The following is a 14,573-nucleotide window of genomic DNA, read 5'->3' as shown; positions in this document are numbered from 1 at the left end:
TCTCAAAAAGAGCATAAAAACCTCTTGTGTAGAAAATGTGCCCACAACACTGTGTTCACTCATACACAAAGCACTGCATGTGCACAAACACCGTTTTCACGGTGACCCAGAGATATCTCAAAAAGAGCATAAAAGCCTCTTGTGTAGAAAATGTGCCCACAACACTGTGTTCACTCATACACAAAAGCACTGCAGCTCCCGTGTCTCACACAGAGTCCACTCTCATAAAGCGGTTCCAACCCGCTCGAGTTTCAGAGTGCATAAGCGCGCCCACGAGCCCGTGTGCGCGTCCCACCTCTGCTTACTCGGTGACACGGCCCATAAACTCCTCTCCGAGTGTAAGTCCCGCTGTTATAAACACTATGAGCGCGCTCACGCAGCCCGCTATGTGCAGCGACGGGAACCATGTAGCCATTCACCCTCTAGCGTTACGCTTCAAAGCGTGGGAAGCTATTCCGGGAATTTCCCAGTGGGTGCTAAACACAATAAAGTTAGGCTATCGCTTACAGTTTCACCGCCGCCCTCCACGTTATCGAGCGCGGCTAGAAACTATTGTGAACCCAGAAGCAGTGACGCTGCTCCGTTCAGAGATAGCAAAGCTATTGTGCAAAAGGGCTATAGAGAGAGTTCCTCTGTCTATGAGCGAGTCGGGGTTTTACGGCCGTTATTTTCTGGTTCCCAAGAAAGACGGCGGCCTCAGACCAATCTTAGACCTCAGATTTCTGAACAAAGTTCTCATGAAGAGACCGTTCAAAATGCTCACTATCAGAAAACTCCTCGCGCATGTGCGCCAGGGGGACTGGTTCATTTTACTAGATCTGAAAGATGCTTACTTTCAGATTCAGATAAATCCCCCTCACAGGCCATTCTTACGTTTCGCCTTCGAAGGCCAGGTTTATCAATACACCGTCCTTCCGTTCGGCCTATCCCTAGCACCCCGTACGTTCACGAAGTGCATGGATGCGGCGCTCTTCCCCCTGCGGAGTCAGGGGCTGCGAATACTGAACTATTTGGACGACTGGCTGATTTTGGCACAATCACAGAGAGAGCTACTGTCTCATCGTACAGTTCTCCTCGACCATCTGAAAGCTTTGGGCCTCTCTGTCAACTGGACAAAGAGCGCACTACAACCCAGTCAGACTATCTCCTTCTTGGGTATAGAGCTAGACTCGGTCACGATGACGGCTCGTCTGTCAACACAGCGCGCGCGCCGTGTTCAGCGTCTCGCCGCATCTTTTCAGATGAACAGACTCACACCTCTGAAAATTTGTCAGAAGGCGTTGGGTTACACGGCCTCAGCCTCCGCGGTGCTCCAGGTGGGGTTACTGCGCATGCGCCCGCTTCAGCTCTGGTTGAAGAGCCGTGTGTCTCACCGTGCGTGGACCACGGGCCGCCAGCTGATAAAAGTAACGCAGACCTGTATCACAGCTCTGCAGCCATGGACTGTGGCAGAATGGTTTCAGCGGGGCGTTTCCATGGGGACCTTTTCTCGCCGAAAAGTCATCTCGACAGACGCATCCAACTCGGGTTGGGGTGCGGTCTGCGAGGGCTCACCGGCCTTCGGGCCCTGGTCAGCTCAGGAGAGCCTCTTCCACATAAACTGTTTGGAGATGCTGGCGGTCGAGAACGCGCTCACGCGTTTTCTTCCGCGCATTCACGGTCACCACGTGCTGATCCGTTCGGACAATATAGTCGTGGTCTCCTATCTAAACCGTCAGGGCGGAGTCAGATCCAAGAATCTCTTCCGGCTGACAGAACGCATCTTAGTTTGGTCTCAGTGTCACCTGCTCTCGCTCAGAGCGACGCACGTGCCGGGCCATCTGAACGACGGTCCAGACAGTCTGTCCGGGAACCCCATTCCCCCCGGGGAATGGTCCATGCACACTCTTACAGTCCAAAAGCTGTGGCGAATATTCGGCAGAGCAGAGGTGGACCTCTTCGCCTCAGAAGAGAACACCCACTGCCCAATATTTTTCTCAAAGAGCGAGGACGCGCTAGCCCAGACCTGGCCCAGCCGCCCGCTTTATGCATTCCCTCCGGTTTCTCTGCTACCACAGGTGCTTCAGAGAATCAGGGAAACACGCCACTCGGTGCTCCTCATAGCCCCGTGTTGGGAGGGTCAGACTTGGTTTCCGGAGCTCACTCAGCTGTCACAGACAGCCCCGTGGCCCATTCCAGTCAGAGCAGATCTCCTCTCCCAAGCTCGCGGCACGATCTGGCATCCCCACCCAGAGCGCTGGGCGCTACAGGCGTGGGTGATCAACAACTACCTGTTGCTTTGCCAGAGGGAGTGTTAAACACGATCATGCAGGCTAGAGCGGCTTCTACTAGAAGGCTCTATGCGTCTAAATGGTCTGTGTTCTCTAAATGGTGCACCGACAGAAACTTGGACCCACGGTCATGCGAGGTTCCTGCCTTGCTAGTTTTTCTCCAAGAGATGTTGGACAAGGGCAGGTCCCCGTCCACTCTCAAGGTGTATGTGGCAGCCGTCGCAGCGTTCGTTGAACCCCGGCGCGGCCAGTCACTGGGCAAAGATGGCTTGGTCATCCGCTTCCTCAGGGTAGCTAGAAGGATGAACCCCCCACGCTCCCCTTCCGATTTGGGACCTTTCCATAGTTCTCAAAGCTATGAAAGCTCCCCCATTCGAACCGCTAAACATCGTGGACCTCAAATACCTTTCGCTCAAAACAGTTTTTCTGCTCGCGCTCGCGTCAGTAAAACGTGTGGGAGACCTTCACGCGCTGTCCATTAGCGCTTCCTGTCTCGAGTTTGGGCCCAATGACTCCTTAGTCGTTCTCAAACCTAGACATGGTTATGTCCCAAAAGCGATTGGTACCCCGTTCAGGGCACAAGTTATTTCCCTATCGGCTCTGCCTGCATCCGATAGCGATTCTGACTCTAATCTCCTGTGTCCGGTCAGGGCCCTGAGATTATACATTACTCGCACTGCTCCGGTCAGACGATCCGAGCAGCTTTTTGTTTCGTTCGGTGGGCGCACCAAAGGGTCGGCCGCCTCGAAACAGACTCTATCCAAATGGATAGTTGATGCCATTGCAGCCGCATACGCATCAAAAGACCTGCCATGCCCTCATTCCACTAGAGGCATGGCCTCATCGTGGGCATGGTCCAGCGGAATTTCCATTCATGACATTTGTGTGGCAGCGGGATGGGCTTCCCCCTCCACCTTTGTCAGATTTTATAATCTGGAAGTTCCCGCCTTGCAGGCTAAACTACTAGCAGTCTAGTATGTTACAGCTCTTCTGGTTGAGCTGCACTATAGGGAGTTATTCACACAGACCGGTTTCGCTCTGTCCCTCTCTATCATGTGCTTATGTACTACACAATCTCCGGCCCGCTCTGCTGGCCTTTGTCACATGTACATATATTTATTCCCACTCATAAGGGTTCCCTGGGGTCTCCCCTGGGACTCATAGTGGATGCTTAGCACGCACGGCGTTGACCAGATGTTCCCGTAGCGTAAGCTAGCTTACGCAATACGAGAGAACCTCTCGTAAGAGAACGAATCGGTTACCTAACGTAACCTCGGTTCTCTCTAGATGAGGGAACGAGTATTGCGTTCCTGGCCGTGCTTGTGCTACTAGCGTTCTCGGTTCATTCTATGAAAACCAGAGTTTACAGCCTAGGACGCCAGTAATATACTCTCTGACCACGCCCGTTTCGGCGGGCTCTGACGTAATGAGAGCATGTCAGACTCTCATTGGCCGAGAGTTCATTCGCGTCTCCTCATAGGCTTAAGCAGTTCTCTGTGAGCGAACCAATGAGCTGCTAGCTAGCCCGCTCATGGTCTGCTGCAGCTGAACTGCGTTGACAATGGATACAAAATTATAGGATAATTTTTTGGCTTTAATTTCTCAGAAAAGATGAATCTTTCCCGTAGCGTAAGCTAGCTTACGCAAAACTCGTTCCCTCATCTAGAGAGAACCGAGGTTACGTTAGGTAACCGATTCGATTTCAGTAACGATCAATTGGATAATGTTTTGATGAACTTACGAATCAAGTTAGATGAAGTTACTGTCAAAATGTATTCACAATTCACATCGTTTCAAAGCAGCTTTACAAAAAGTCATATTGTAAGCTTTAATATTGAGCAGTTTTATGGGTTGGTGATATCACAAAATATGTTGCTGATAAATAATACACTGTTTGAGATTTAGCCTAGCTATACTATATTAATTTACCCTACAGATAAGTCAGTGCCACTTTTGGTGGGCAATGAGAATGACTGCATGAAATTACTGGCAGATCAAAGGAGAGATCATTTCTATGTGGGCTGATTTAGACAATATTTTTCCGCATGTCATGCAGAGCTCCTTAATTTTACATCATTCGTGCTTCTTCGTTTTTCCATTAGGATCAGTGAATAAACACAAACTCGGGATTTTGCACAAATTATGATAATTCCCTTTATTTCAGTAAAACAAAGGATAAATCCGAAAGTGTGTTTTATTTTATTTTTATATTTATTTTATTACAGCCTATTATAATTGCACAGATTTATAGCAGCGTGTTTTTTTTTTTTATGGTTATGCAGCTAGCCTATATGTGAGTGTTAATATTTGTAACCATTTTTATCCAGTAGCCTACATGAACATGAACACGCAATGCGATGGTGGATGAATAAACAATGGGCTCTATGCACGGCGGTATTTCCGGTGAAGGTCTAAGGATGTTGGATTACTTCCGCCGATCGTCGAGTCCAATGCTATACCGAGAATTTATATTGGTTTTTATACATTATTGCTATGTTACTAAAGAAACGTTAGTCACAAAAACAGACAAAACAGACACTCCTCATTTTGTTTATGCTTCTGTGTTTATTATATTAAATAAACATAACTATATATAAAATTACATCTAAACGTATTAAAGTTTCGTTTCAAAGACGAGAGGACAGTACATTTTGAAGACTCTGCCATAATCCCGTTTTCCTCGGTTTTCCTCAAGGGGGTAATCCATCGACCGGAAGTTGAAGCCGGCCGGGTGCCGCCATGTTGTAGCAGAACTTCACTTGCGTTAGCATTTCCATTGACTCCCATTCATTTTTGCGTCACTTTGACAGCGAATAACTTTACATCTGAGGCGTTTAAAGACTCCATTTGTCCATTATTTATTTCTAAAGAAACACGACAATGTATAAAGGGCTCCATTACCTTCTATGTTACACTATGGCCCCGTAGAAACAGATTTAGTAAAAATAGGCTAACGATTGCGTCATAACCACTCGACTCTCTGTCACGCTGTACAGAAGTTACCGTACAGACAGGAGGAGAAGCTCGCAGGCAATCGGGGGGACGTCCCGTCAAGGGAGAAGCCCATAGATAATGAGTCCATAAAAGCAACGGAATACTTACTCCTGCTCACTCACGCCAAAGAACTCTTTGCTCAAGTTCCCCGTCTCTGCAAGATTAACGTTGGCAGTTTTCACGCACAGCTACTAGAAGATTAACGTCTGTCAGACAGGTTGCTCACGTCATCAAGCTTAGTTTGAGTCGGTTTGAGTCTGCGCGTCAGGAACGGAAGTTCTCAAAAATCGCTAAAAGTGGGCTTCAACTGTCTCAACTGAGTTCCAATGAGATCGCTCTGTCCATTTCTTTTACTGTCTATGGTTTTCCTCCGCTTTAAATCTCCCCAACCGGAAACGCACGAGCATCCTTGTGTCAAACGCGGAAGTTATGCGTGCATATAGCCCATTGGATTTTTATCATAGACAGTATAAGAAGTGGACAGAGCCATCTCATTGGAACTCAGTTGAGACAGTTGAAGCCCATTTTTAGCGATTTTTGAGCACTTCCGTTCCTGACGCGCAGACTCAAACCGACTCAAACTAAGCTTGATGACGTGAGCAACCTGTCTGACAGACGTTAATCTTCTAGTAGCTGTGCGTGAAAATTGCCAACGTTAATCTTGCAGAGACGGGGAAATAGAGCAAAGAGTTCTTTGGCGTGAGTGAGCAGGAGTAAGTATTCCGTTGCTTTTATGGACTCATTATCTATGGGCTTCTCCCTTGACGGGACGTCCCCCCGATTGCCTGCGAGCTTCTCCTCCTGTCTGTACGGTAATTTCTGTACAGCGCGACAGAGAGTCGAGTGGTTATGACGCAATCGTTAGCCTATTTTTACTAAAACTGTTTCTACGGGGCCATAATGTAACATAGAAGGTAATGGAGCCCTTTATACATTGTCGTGTTTCTTTAGAAATAAATAATGGACAAATGGAGTCTTTAAACGCCTCAGATGTAAAGTTATTTGCTGTCAAAGTGACGCCAAAATGAATGGGAGTCAATGGAAATGCTAACGCAAGTGAAGTTCTACTCTATATGGCTCTGGGTACTACCAAAGGTACTACGAAGAAACTGAAGTTTTTCCTCCGCTACAGTAGGTGGCGTACGCGGCTTCACGTTTAGTCTGAGTCTGGCTGACACACCTTCAGATGCTTGACAACATGACGCTTGCTACAACACGTGCGGACTGTTTTAAGTACAGATTCTGCAGATGACAGCTCAGTGACAGACTCTTAATGTTACTCAACAGCACATAAACAAACGAAACCGACACACGCTGCGATAAAGTGCAGGAATCGGGTTTCACGAGACTCATCTGTAAGTAAACGTCTTATACAGTGCATTTCTCTTGTTAACTTGTAAACATCACATGGCATGGGTAACTAGTGTATGGGATCTTTTGCCAAAAGTGTTGTTTGATGGCTAAGCATGTATGAAGGCAGGCAGTCACATTACTATGTCGGTTTATCACATACTTTGTTTAAATGCTTTACATTCTTGCTGAACTCGCTGACATAACTTTAGAAGAACAAATTAATCAATAATTTTGTAGAGCTGCAGTGCTTTTTGTTTATAATGAAAACCATGTGCAGGAAACCTGTCTTTTTAGGATTAGAGTTGTTTATTGTGAAGGAAAAATCTAATTTTAGCTTTTAATGGACAAATCTTTACAATTCAACACTGGACCAAAATATATTTGTTTTTTGTTTTGTTTTGTTTTGTTTTATTTTATTTTAATATCCTGCAGCAAATTGACTAGAGGCTGAAACAGAGAAAGTTTACAGAAAAACAGTAGATTGAACCAAAAAAGATTATTACTGATACAGTATTACTGAAGTATAATATTCTCTGCTGTATTTGCTGAACATTGTAGTGAACATTACACCCATCAGGATTTTGCATCACTTCAGGCTGTGTAATGTTTGTTTGTTGTTTTGCAAAGAATTACTTGAATTAATAACATTGTAGATTGTATTTTTAATGAACCACCAGTTTGGTCTATATCATTGTGTCAGTAATGTGTCATTATTCATTTCTTTCTCAGATTTTAATCATTAATATTTATTTATATATATATATAACATATTTGTGTGTTTTCTAGACACTTTTATCATCAGAATTTAATTATTTATAATATTTGTTTTTAGACTTTTAAAATTTTATTTCATTATTAAAAATGTATTTGTATAATTGTTTTGCATCTAAATTATATACATTTATATAATGTATATTATTGAAACTGTACATGTATTATATGAAGTAATAACTGTGTTTATGTTTCCTCTACAGAATACGGGATGTGTTTGGAGTGTCCAGTCATCAGAAGCAGAGCTGTGGGACGTGTGGACAGACATTGACTGTAATGATGGACTTCTGCTGATGGACGGGTAAGACTTGTAACGTGTGAATGTTGTTGTGTGGCACTAAACATGTAGGTAACCATCAATTTCTTTTTGGAGGGTCACCCCTTTAAAAAGCAAATGATGGGAACCTAAATAGGTGGGGAAGGGATGGCGGGCCCAAATTTTGAGTCTGCTAAATTTTTCTTTTTGATTGTATCAAGAAGCATAACCCCTGCTGGACATTGTGGCGGGGTTCGGGGGGGGACCCGACACGTCCCCATCCCCTTCACACATACAGCATTCACTCGTATCGCGGAGATCTGGCTGGGATTGAACCAGCAACCTCTGAAACCATGAGGCAGCGCTCTTACCTGTGAGCCACAGATCTCTTGCTGAGACATGTGCTGGAACTTATATTTTCACTATTCACCTGGACAATTTTCCAATAAACCAGTTAAAGCTTTGACAGAGACTCGAACCCCCAGCTGGGGTTTGAACCCTTGCCTCTATCACCAGAGGACTGTGTTTAACCACTGCACAACTGTGGCTTTCACACTCAAGGCTGGCGTTTCGGGCACTTTGTTGGTTATAATGACAATAATTTAATGTAAACAATCGTGGTGTTTGAACCCATGCCTCTATCTCAGCTTCACCAGCAGAGAACATGTGTTTAACCACTGCACCACTGTGGCTTTCACATTAGAATGGCCGTTTTAGATGCCATATTAACTGGATTAGAACCTGGACTTTCATGAATGATAGTCAATCATTCATTGAGCTACAGAGTTTGTGTGGTTTTGGCACTGGTGTTTAGACAAAGAGCAAAAGCATGTATAACAATTTAACATGGGATTTGAACCCAGGTCTCCAAGATTAAAACACAGCGTTTTGTCTCCTGAGCCACTGAGCAATGTGATTTAAATTGTCTTTTTTTGGACAGTTTTCTTGAGATCTTTTTTTAAATAATGAAAAACACTAACTTTTATGGGGTTTGCACCCAGACTTTCATGAAAGATAGACGAGCATCAACCACTGAGCCACAGGCCTTGTAATGTTTAGTTTCACTGCAGCATCAATTAACAATTCAACACAAGCAATAGGGGGATTTGAATCAAGGCTTTAATGGATGAACGATTATCCACAAAGTTTGTAATAGTGTGATAATGTTTTCTGTCTCTTAGACGTTCAGTTTAACTTAAATTCATGTTTAAATGACATCACATTTTTCTGTCTTTCTCATGGAAACAGATTTGCTTTGTTAAAACTACCTTCTGTGATTTCAAGAACTAAAAATATTCTAAACTAGGTGCTGCAGATATATCAAATGAATTCTATCTAAAATTTCATTAGTGGAAATTGTATCGAAATAAACTGGTGTGGTAAAAAGTGGAGGAAAATGTTCAATTTATCAACAAACCACAAAGTCAGAGATCAGTCATGCAATTAAATACATGAAACTGAAATATTGAAACAAATCTACAATCATAATTGTCACTGAGAACTTTATTAATTCTTCAAACTCAAACTGATAAACACATAACATGTAAATAACCTTATTTGCTTATTTAAAAACATTTGTTATTTAATTTAGAAAGTCCATCACACCTGCCTGGAAGTTTCTAGTAACCCTGAAGACGTTGATGAACTGCTTCAGGTGTTTTTGATCAGGTTGGAGCTAAACTCAGGAAAGTGGCTCATCGGGAGCAGGATTAGACAATTTTAGTCCCTTTGCATCTACTGCTATTTTTAAATGTAAATGCAGAAACACTTATTATTGTCCACAAGGGGGAGCAGCTGACACACTGATCAGAGCTCACTCCTGTCCCTTTTATTTTAATCAGGAAATAAAAATTACAAGTTTTAGTTGTTATAGCAGTGATTAGTTTGTAGTTTACATATAGTGCATATCAACTGTTATTTTGATACAGGCTTTAATCAAGTATATTTATTTAATCAAATAACCAATAAATGGATGAAGAGTGATCAATCCCCAGCCACAGTTTAACCTGTGTTTAAAAAAAGTGACATTTGTCTTTCTATATCTTTGTAGATCAGTTAGGCTGACTTTACAACCCCCTAACATATATATTCCCCTGCTCACTGTCGCCCTCCTCCATCCATATATAATAAGCCAGAGCTTCAGATAGAGACTCAGAGCAGGACGTGCATTGAGAACCGCTCAGTCCCAGATTCTCCTCAAGGAGGAGCCGGTGAATCATCTGATCTCCTGCTGTGATAACCAGTTACAAAATTTAACAGGAGACGGATCTGGTTAATCTGCTGAAACTCACAGACCCGTGTTTATCTGCTGGTCGAAGCCTTGACAAACCGATACATTTGTTGTAAAATACATTCAATTAAATCTCAACCACACCTTCGACTGGCCGCCTTGTTCGTCGACTCGTTTAATTTATTAATGTTGATACACTTGTTGGCCACAAGAGGGAGCTTTTGGTAATTTACCTTATACACATTTAACACAACAAATGGGTACTTTTTCTTGAGTATGAATATGTTAAAGTATGAATGACTTTTTTTTTTTTTTTATGTAGCCATTGACCAAATTCGAAACAACTTTGAAACTGCTGGCATTATAATTCTAACACGATTTGTGTGGCAGAAACTGAAGCGCAGTTCTCCACCGCTCCACTAGGCGGCGCAAGCGGCTTCACGTTCAGTCTGACACCTCCGGATGTTTGACGACATGACGTTTGTTTTGTTGCAACAACACATTGAGTAGTAGACCGTTTTAAATACATATCCTGAGGATGACAGCTCTGTGACAGTGTTTTAATGCCACTAAACAGCACATATTCCAGCACATCAACAAATAAAACCGACACACGCTGCGATAAAGCTGCAGGAATCGAGTGGCACGCGACTCACCGGTAAGTAACTTAACTAACGTTACACACAGTGCACTGCATGTCTCTTACATTATCCTTATTAAGTCGTTATTCTTTGTTCACTTGTTATTTAGTTTTAGTTAAGTAATTAAGCATTCGTCATTCTGTCTTGTGAGATGTTATTCCAGGCCTCTGTGCGTTTATTCATGTTATGACAAATTCAATGTGTTGTTATTTATGCTTTTCCACGCGAACACTAAAAGCCAGATTTCCAGATAATCCCGATATTGTCTTTTACCTAAAATCGTGTTTTAAAAGGCTGCTCGCTAAATGACAGTTAGTCATGAATGAAAGCCGTCGCATCTTCTATGAAGTTTATCACAGACTTTGTTTACATGCTTACATGCATGTACGAACTCACTGACAGCTTTAGAAGACGACATTAATTGGTGCTTCAACTTTATAAGTGTTCAAATATTCACCCGCTGATGTTCATATTATAAAATAGATCTTTGATGTTCCTGCTGTCTGTTGCTGTGTGCAAAATATTTAAATATGTCTATTAGGCAGTGTTAACATACATGTCATCTTATATTTATCAACTATAATTTAGACTAACATTACAATTCTGTTATTTAAAACTTAGATATACCAAATGATGTAATAACTGTTTTTATGTTTCCTCTACAGAATACGGGATGTGTTTGGAGTGTCCAGTCATCAGAAGCAGAGCTGTGGGACGTGTGGACAGACATTGACTGTAATGATGGACTTCTGCTGATGGACGGGTAAGACTTGTAACGTGTGAATGTTGTTGTTTGGCACTAAACATGTAGGTTACCATCATTTTCTTTTTGGGGGGGGTCACCCCTTTAAAAAGCAAATGATGGGAACCTAAATAGGTGGGGAAGGGACAGCGGTGCAAAATTTTGAGTCTGCTAAATTTTTCTTTTTGATTGTATCAAGAAGCATAACCCCTGCTGGACATCGTGGCGGGGTTCGGGGGGGGGACCCGACGCGTCCCCATCCCCTTCACACATACAGCATTCACTCGTATTGCGGAGATCTGGCTGGGATTGAACCAGCAACCTCTGAAACCATGAGGCAGCGCTCTTACCTGTGAGCCACAGATCTCTTGCTGATGCATGTGCTGGAACTTATATTTAACTTTTCACCTGTGATTTAAAAGCTGAACTGGGGTTTGAACCCTCACAGCCACATCACCAGAGAGCGTGTGTTTAGGCTGGGGTTTCGGGCACTTGGCAGTTTATAATGACATTAATGTAAACAATAGTGGGGTTTGAACCCATGCCTCTATCTCCGCGTTATTACCAGAGAACGTGTTTAACCACTGAGCCACTCCGCCTTTCACATTTAAAGATGCTGTTTTAGGCACTTTGTTTGATATAATGACACTGATTTAATGTAAACATCCCTTTTTTTCAGGTCTGCATCGCTGTGACCCTAAATTGGGAAAGCAGTTTTAACAATGTATTGATGGATGTCTCCCTTACATCCTGGTGAAAGGTACAGCATTTCACATATTTGTCTGTTCTGCCCCACATATGCCAGACCAGTTCAAAAAAGACCCCACATGTAAAACACTTAAGCCACTAAGTCTAAACCTGAAACTTGTTTTGCTTTTGGAAGTTTTCTGCCTTCCACATGGAAACTTTAGTGACTGGGGGATTTGAAACAAGACTTTTATGGCACAAGCTTGTTTTTTTTTTAGATTCTCAGATTTGCACTGCAAATGTTTTTGGCACATTAGCAGTGCAAATGGCAGGATGGTGAGCAGATCCAGAGATTCATTGATAATATTCTTCCATTTGAGTGAACTTAAGACAAACTAACTTGCATCATCTAAAAAACAAAGATTGGATTTGGAAAAAAAAATAGTTTTAATCTTTGACACTCACACAAAAACACACACATGCATAAAACAGTACATAGTACATGATATTCACTGATATGGTTATAGCATAACAATATCAAGAGTTTGCAGGCAAAATAAACAACTTTTCCCTCCCAATAAAATGATTTAACCAAATAGAAAAATGGTGAAAACATGCAGCAAATGGTCACATAATAATAGCCTAGAGTATAAAAGACAAGATTTTTTAAGAACTAACAGCTGATTTTATATGTAGTTTTTGGTCTTAGCTTGGTGAAACACTTATACATACTGTTTGAGTTTATACTGTATACGGTATATACTGCAGATCCTAAATTAATAAATAACATTCCATAGACTTATATAGTACTGCATTTGTGGTGTAATTCTTTTGAGTTTCACTGTGAGTGGAGCTTATTGCTTTCATTGTAAAATCAGTGTCTGGAGGGTTTCAGCTTGTCGGGAAATTTCACAGCTACAGACTTGAGTGATGATTGTTATGTTGAAACATTCTTAATCTTCATCATAGGTGCTTGTTTCAGGTGAACGGGAGGATGCTTCCCTGAAGGATTCATCCTCTTTTAGCATACTCTGAAGAACACAGAACATGAATGTTAGGGGGAACTGAGGTAAAGGCAAGAGAGAACACAGCAGATACAGTATTAATGTGATTGTCTTACAGTCAGGTTGTTGATTCCCTCCGAGAAGGCACCGATCTGACGCACTGTGCCCTCTGAGTCCTCCAACTGCACAGAGATACACAACATCATTTAAACAATAGCAACAACATACAGCTATGACCAGATTAGTTATTAAAGGCTGCCAGTTTCAACAAATTTGCACTATGATTAGCAGTTTTATCTGCATTGCATCCTGGTCAATGGAATTGCCTATACCTGCTCCAGCTGATCCAAGCTGCCCTCATATATGCAGAGGCCTTTATGAAAACTGCTGCTCTGAGGCATCTGCACATCCATGGGGCAAACATACTCTTCCGTCTCCTCCTGTCGCTTCCTCCTCAATGTCCCGAAACCTCCAAATGACAGACGTCTTGGCTAAAAGAGGAAAGGACAGGTAAAACTTCACAAGTATTCAAACAGGTTATTTAGTGTTGTATTCCATATATAAGGGAAGTTCAGAGGCAACCTCGCTTATGGTTACTTGCCTTAACTTTGGCTGTGGCTGTGAGGACAGCGTAATCTGGGTTTTCGAGATACTCCTGTTTCAGGTTTTGTGCCTCTGAGCCGATCAGGAGATGGAAGTGAGTCGCAAGGTGACGTCTCAACAGTGTTTTGTTTGGTGGGATGTTAAGAAGCAGAGCCATTGTCTCAATGTTGAAACGAGGCTCTAAAACCTGAGAAATGCAAGTAAAAAAAAAAAAAAGAAGTATAAAAGGAACTTGAATAGAAACTTCCTGCGTGTTTTCTTCCCCACTCTATGTACCATTAGGCCTCCGTGGACTCCGCTTCCTCTCAGGTTGGGTGCGTACTCTGCCAGATCCACTGAACGAAGCCACTCCATCACTCTGTGATTGGTCCATTGACAGATTTCCGCTGGTGTGGCATTATTCTAATCAAAAGGAAATAAATGGAGCATAAGTCAGTCATTGTAAGCGAATGGATCTAAAGTGTGCATGGTAGCATGATGTCAGGGTGTGCTACCTCTGTCGGTCTGCGCCGGAGACAGTCAGGGTCGTAGCAGTTGATACGTAGCACCTGGATGGCCCTCTTAATACCGAGATGGTGAAGCACACTGCCTACTTTCAGACCCAGCAGGTCATCCTAACTCAAGAAATGTTGAGAACCTTAGAATTGCGGGTTCCACAAAAATGTTAAGCAGTAAAAACTGTTTTTAACATTAGTAATAATAAGAAAAAGAAGAAAAACTGTTTCTTGAGGCATCAAATCAGCATATTAAAATGATAAACGAGATTTTTTTTACAAAAACATCAAAAATATTTCTTTAAAAAAATGATTTCAAACATAAACACACACACATATATATCTGACACCTACCACAGTCATATAGTGAAGCATGCGCCCGTCCACTCTGCCCTCGTCAAACTGAGATTTATACTGAGGCAGGCCGATGTCATCCAGCCATCCTTTTACAATAATAATGTTAGTACTCACACTCTGTAATAAAATGTTATTGGTGCATCCCTACTACTAGGTCTATCAGTCCTAAAA

General features: G+C 42.6%; 1 protein-coding gene and 1 long non-coding RNA gene across 5 annotated transcripts in view; one reads left to right on the top strand and one right to left on the bottom strand.

Moving 5' to 3' along the window:
* Positions 1–10,206: 10,206 nt before the first annotated feature.
* LOC130089947 (uncharacterized) lies at positions 10,207–11,668 on the top strand. Of its 2 annotated transcripts, none has more exons than XR_008807617.1 (3): positions 10,207–10,532; positions 11,181–11,278; positions 11,460–11,668. It is a non-coding gene; the product is annotated as an uncharacterized LOC130089947 (long non-coding RNA). The 2 variants fall into 2 exon arrangements; XR_008807616.1 differs by having other exon boundaries at positions 11,457–11,668.
* A 721-nt stretch (positions 11,669–12,389) lies between these two features.
* Positions 12,390–14,573, bottom strand: part of ppfibp1a (PPFIA binding protein 1a) — a 33,741-nt gene continuing 31,557 nt past the window's right edge. For all 3 annotated transcript variants that reach the window (XM_056257570.1, XM_056257569.1, XM_056257571.1), the window contains 7 exons: positions 14,400–14,488; positions 14,046–14,165; positions 13,828–13,953; positions 13,550–13,738; positions 13,281–13,439; positions 13,065–13,130; positions 12,390–12,975 (listed from right to left, as the gene is read on the bottom strand). In XM_056257570.1, coding sequence (XP_056113545.1) covers positions 12,898–12,975; positions 13,065–13,130; positions 13,281–13,439; positions 13,550–13,738; positions 13,828–13,953; positions 14,046–14,165; positions 14,400–14,488 — 827 coding nt within the window. In that variant the 3' untranslated portion in view covers positions 12,390–12,897. The remainder of the gene's footprint in view (positions 12,976–13,064; positions 13,131–13,280; positions 13,440–13,549; positions 13,739–13,827; positions 13,954–14,045; positions 14,166–14,399; positions 14,489–14,573) is intronic.

The sequence above is a fragment of the Rhinichthys klamathensis genome, unplaced genomic scaffold (genome assembly GCF_029890125.1).
Source record: "Rhinichthys klamathensis goyatoka isolate OS25496 unplaced genomic scaffold, OSU_Roscu_1.1 h1tg000139l_1, whole genome shotgun sequence".
Lineage (NCBI taxonomy): Eukaryota > Metazoa > Chordata > Actinopteri > Cypriniformes > Leuciscidae > Rhinichthys > Rhinichthys klamathensis.
This window is presented reverse-complemented; position numbering and strand designations above follow the sequence as displayed.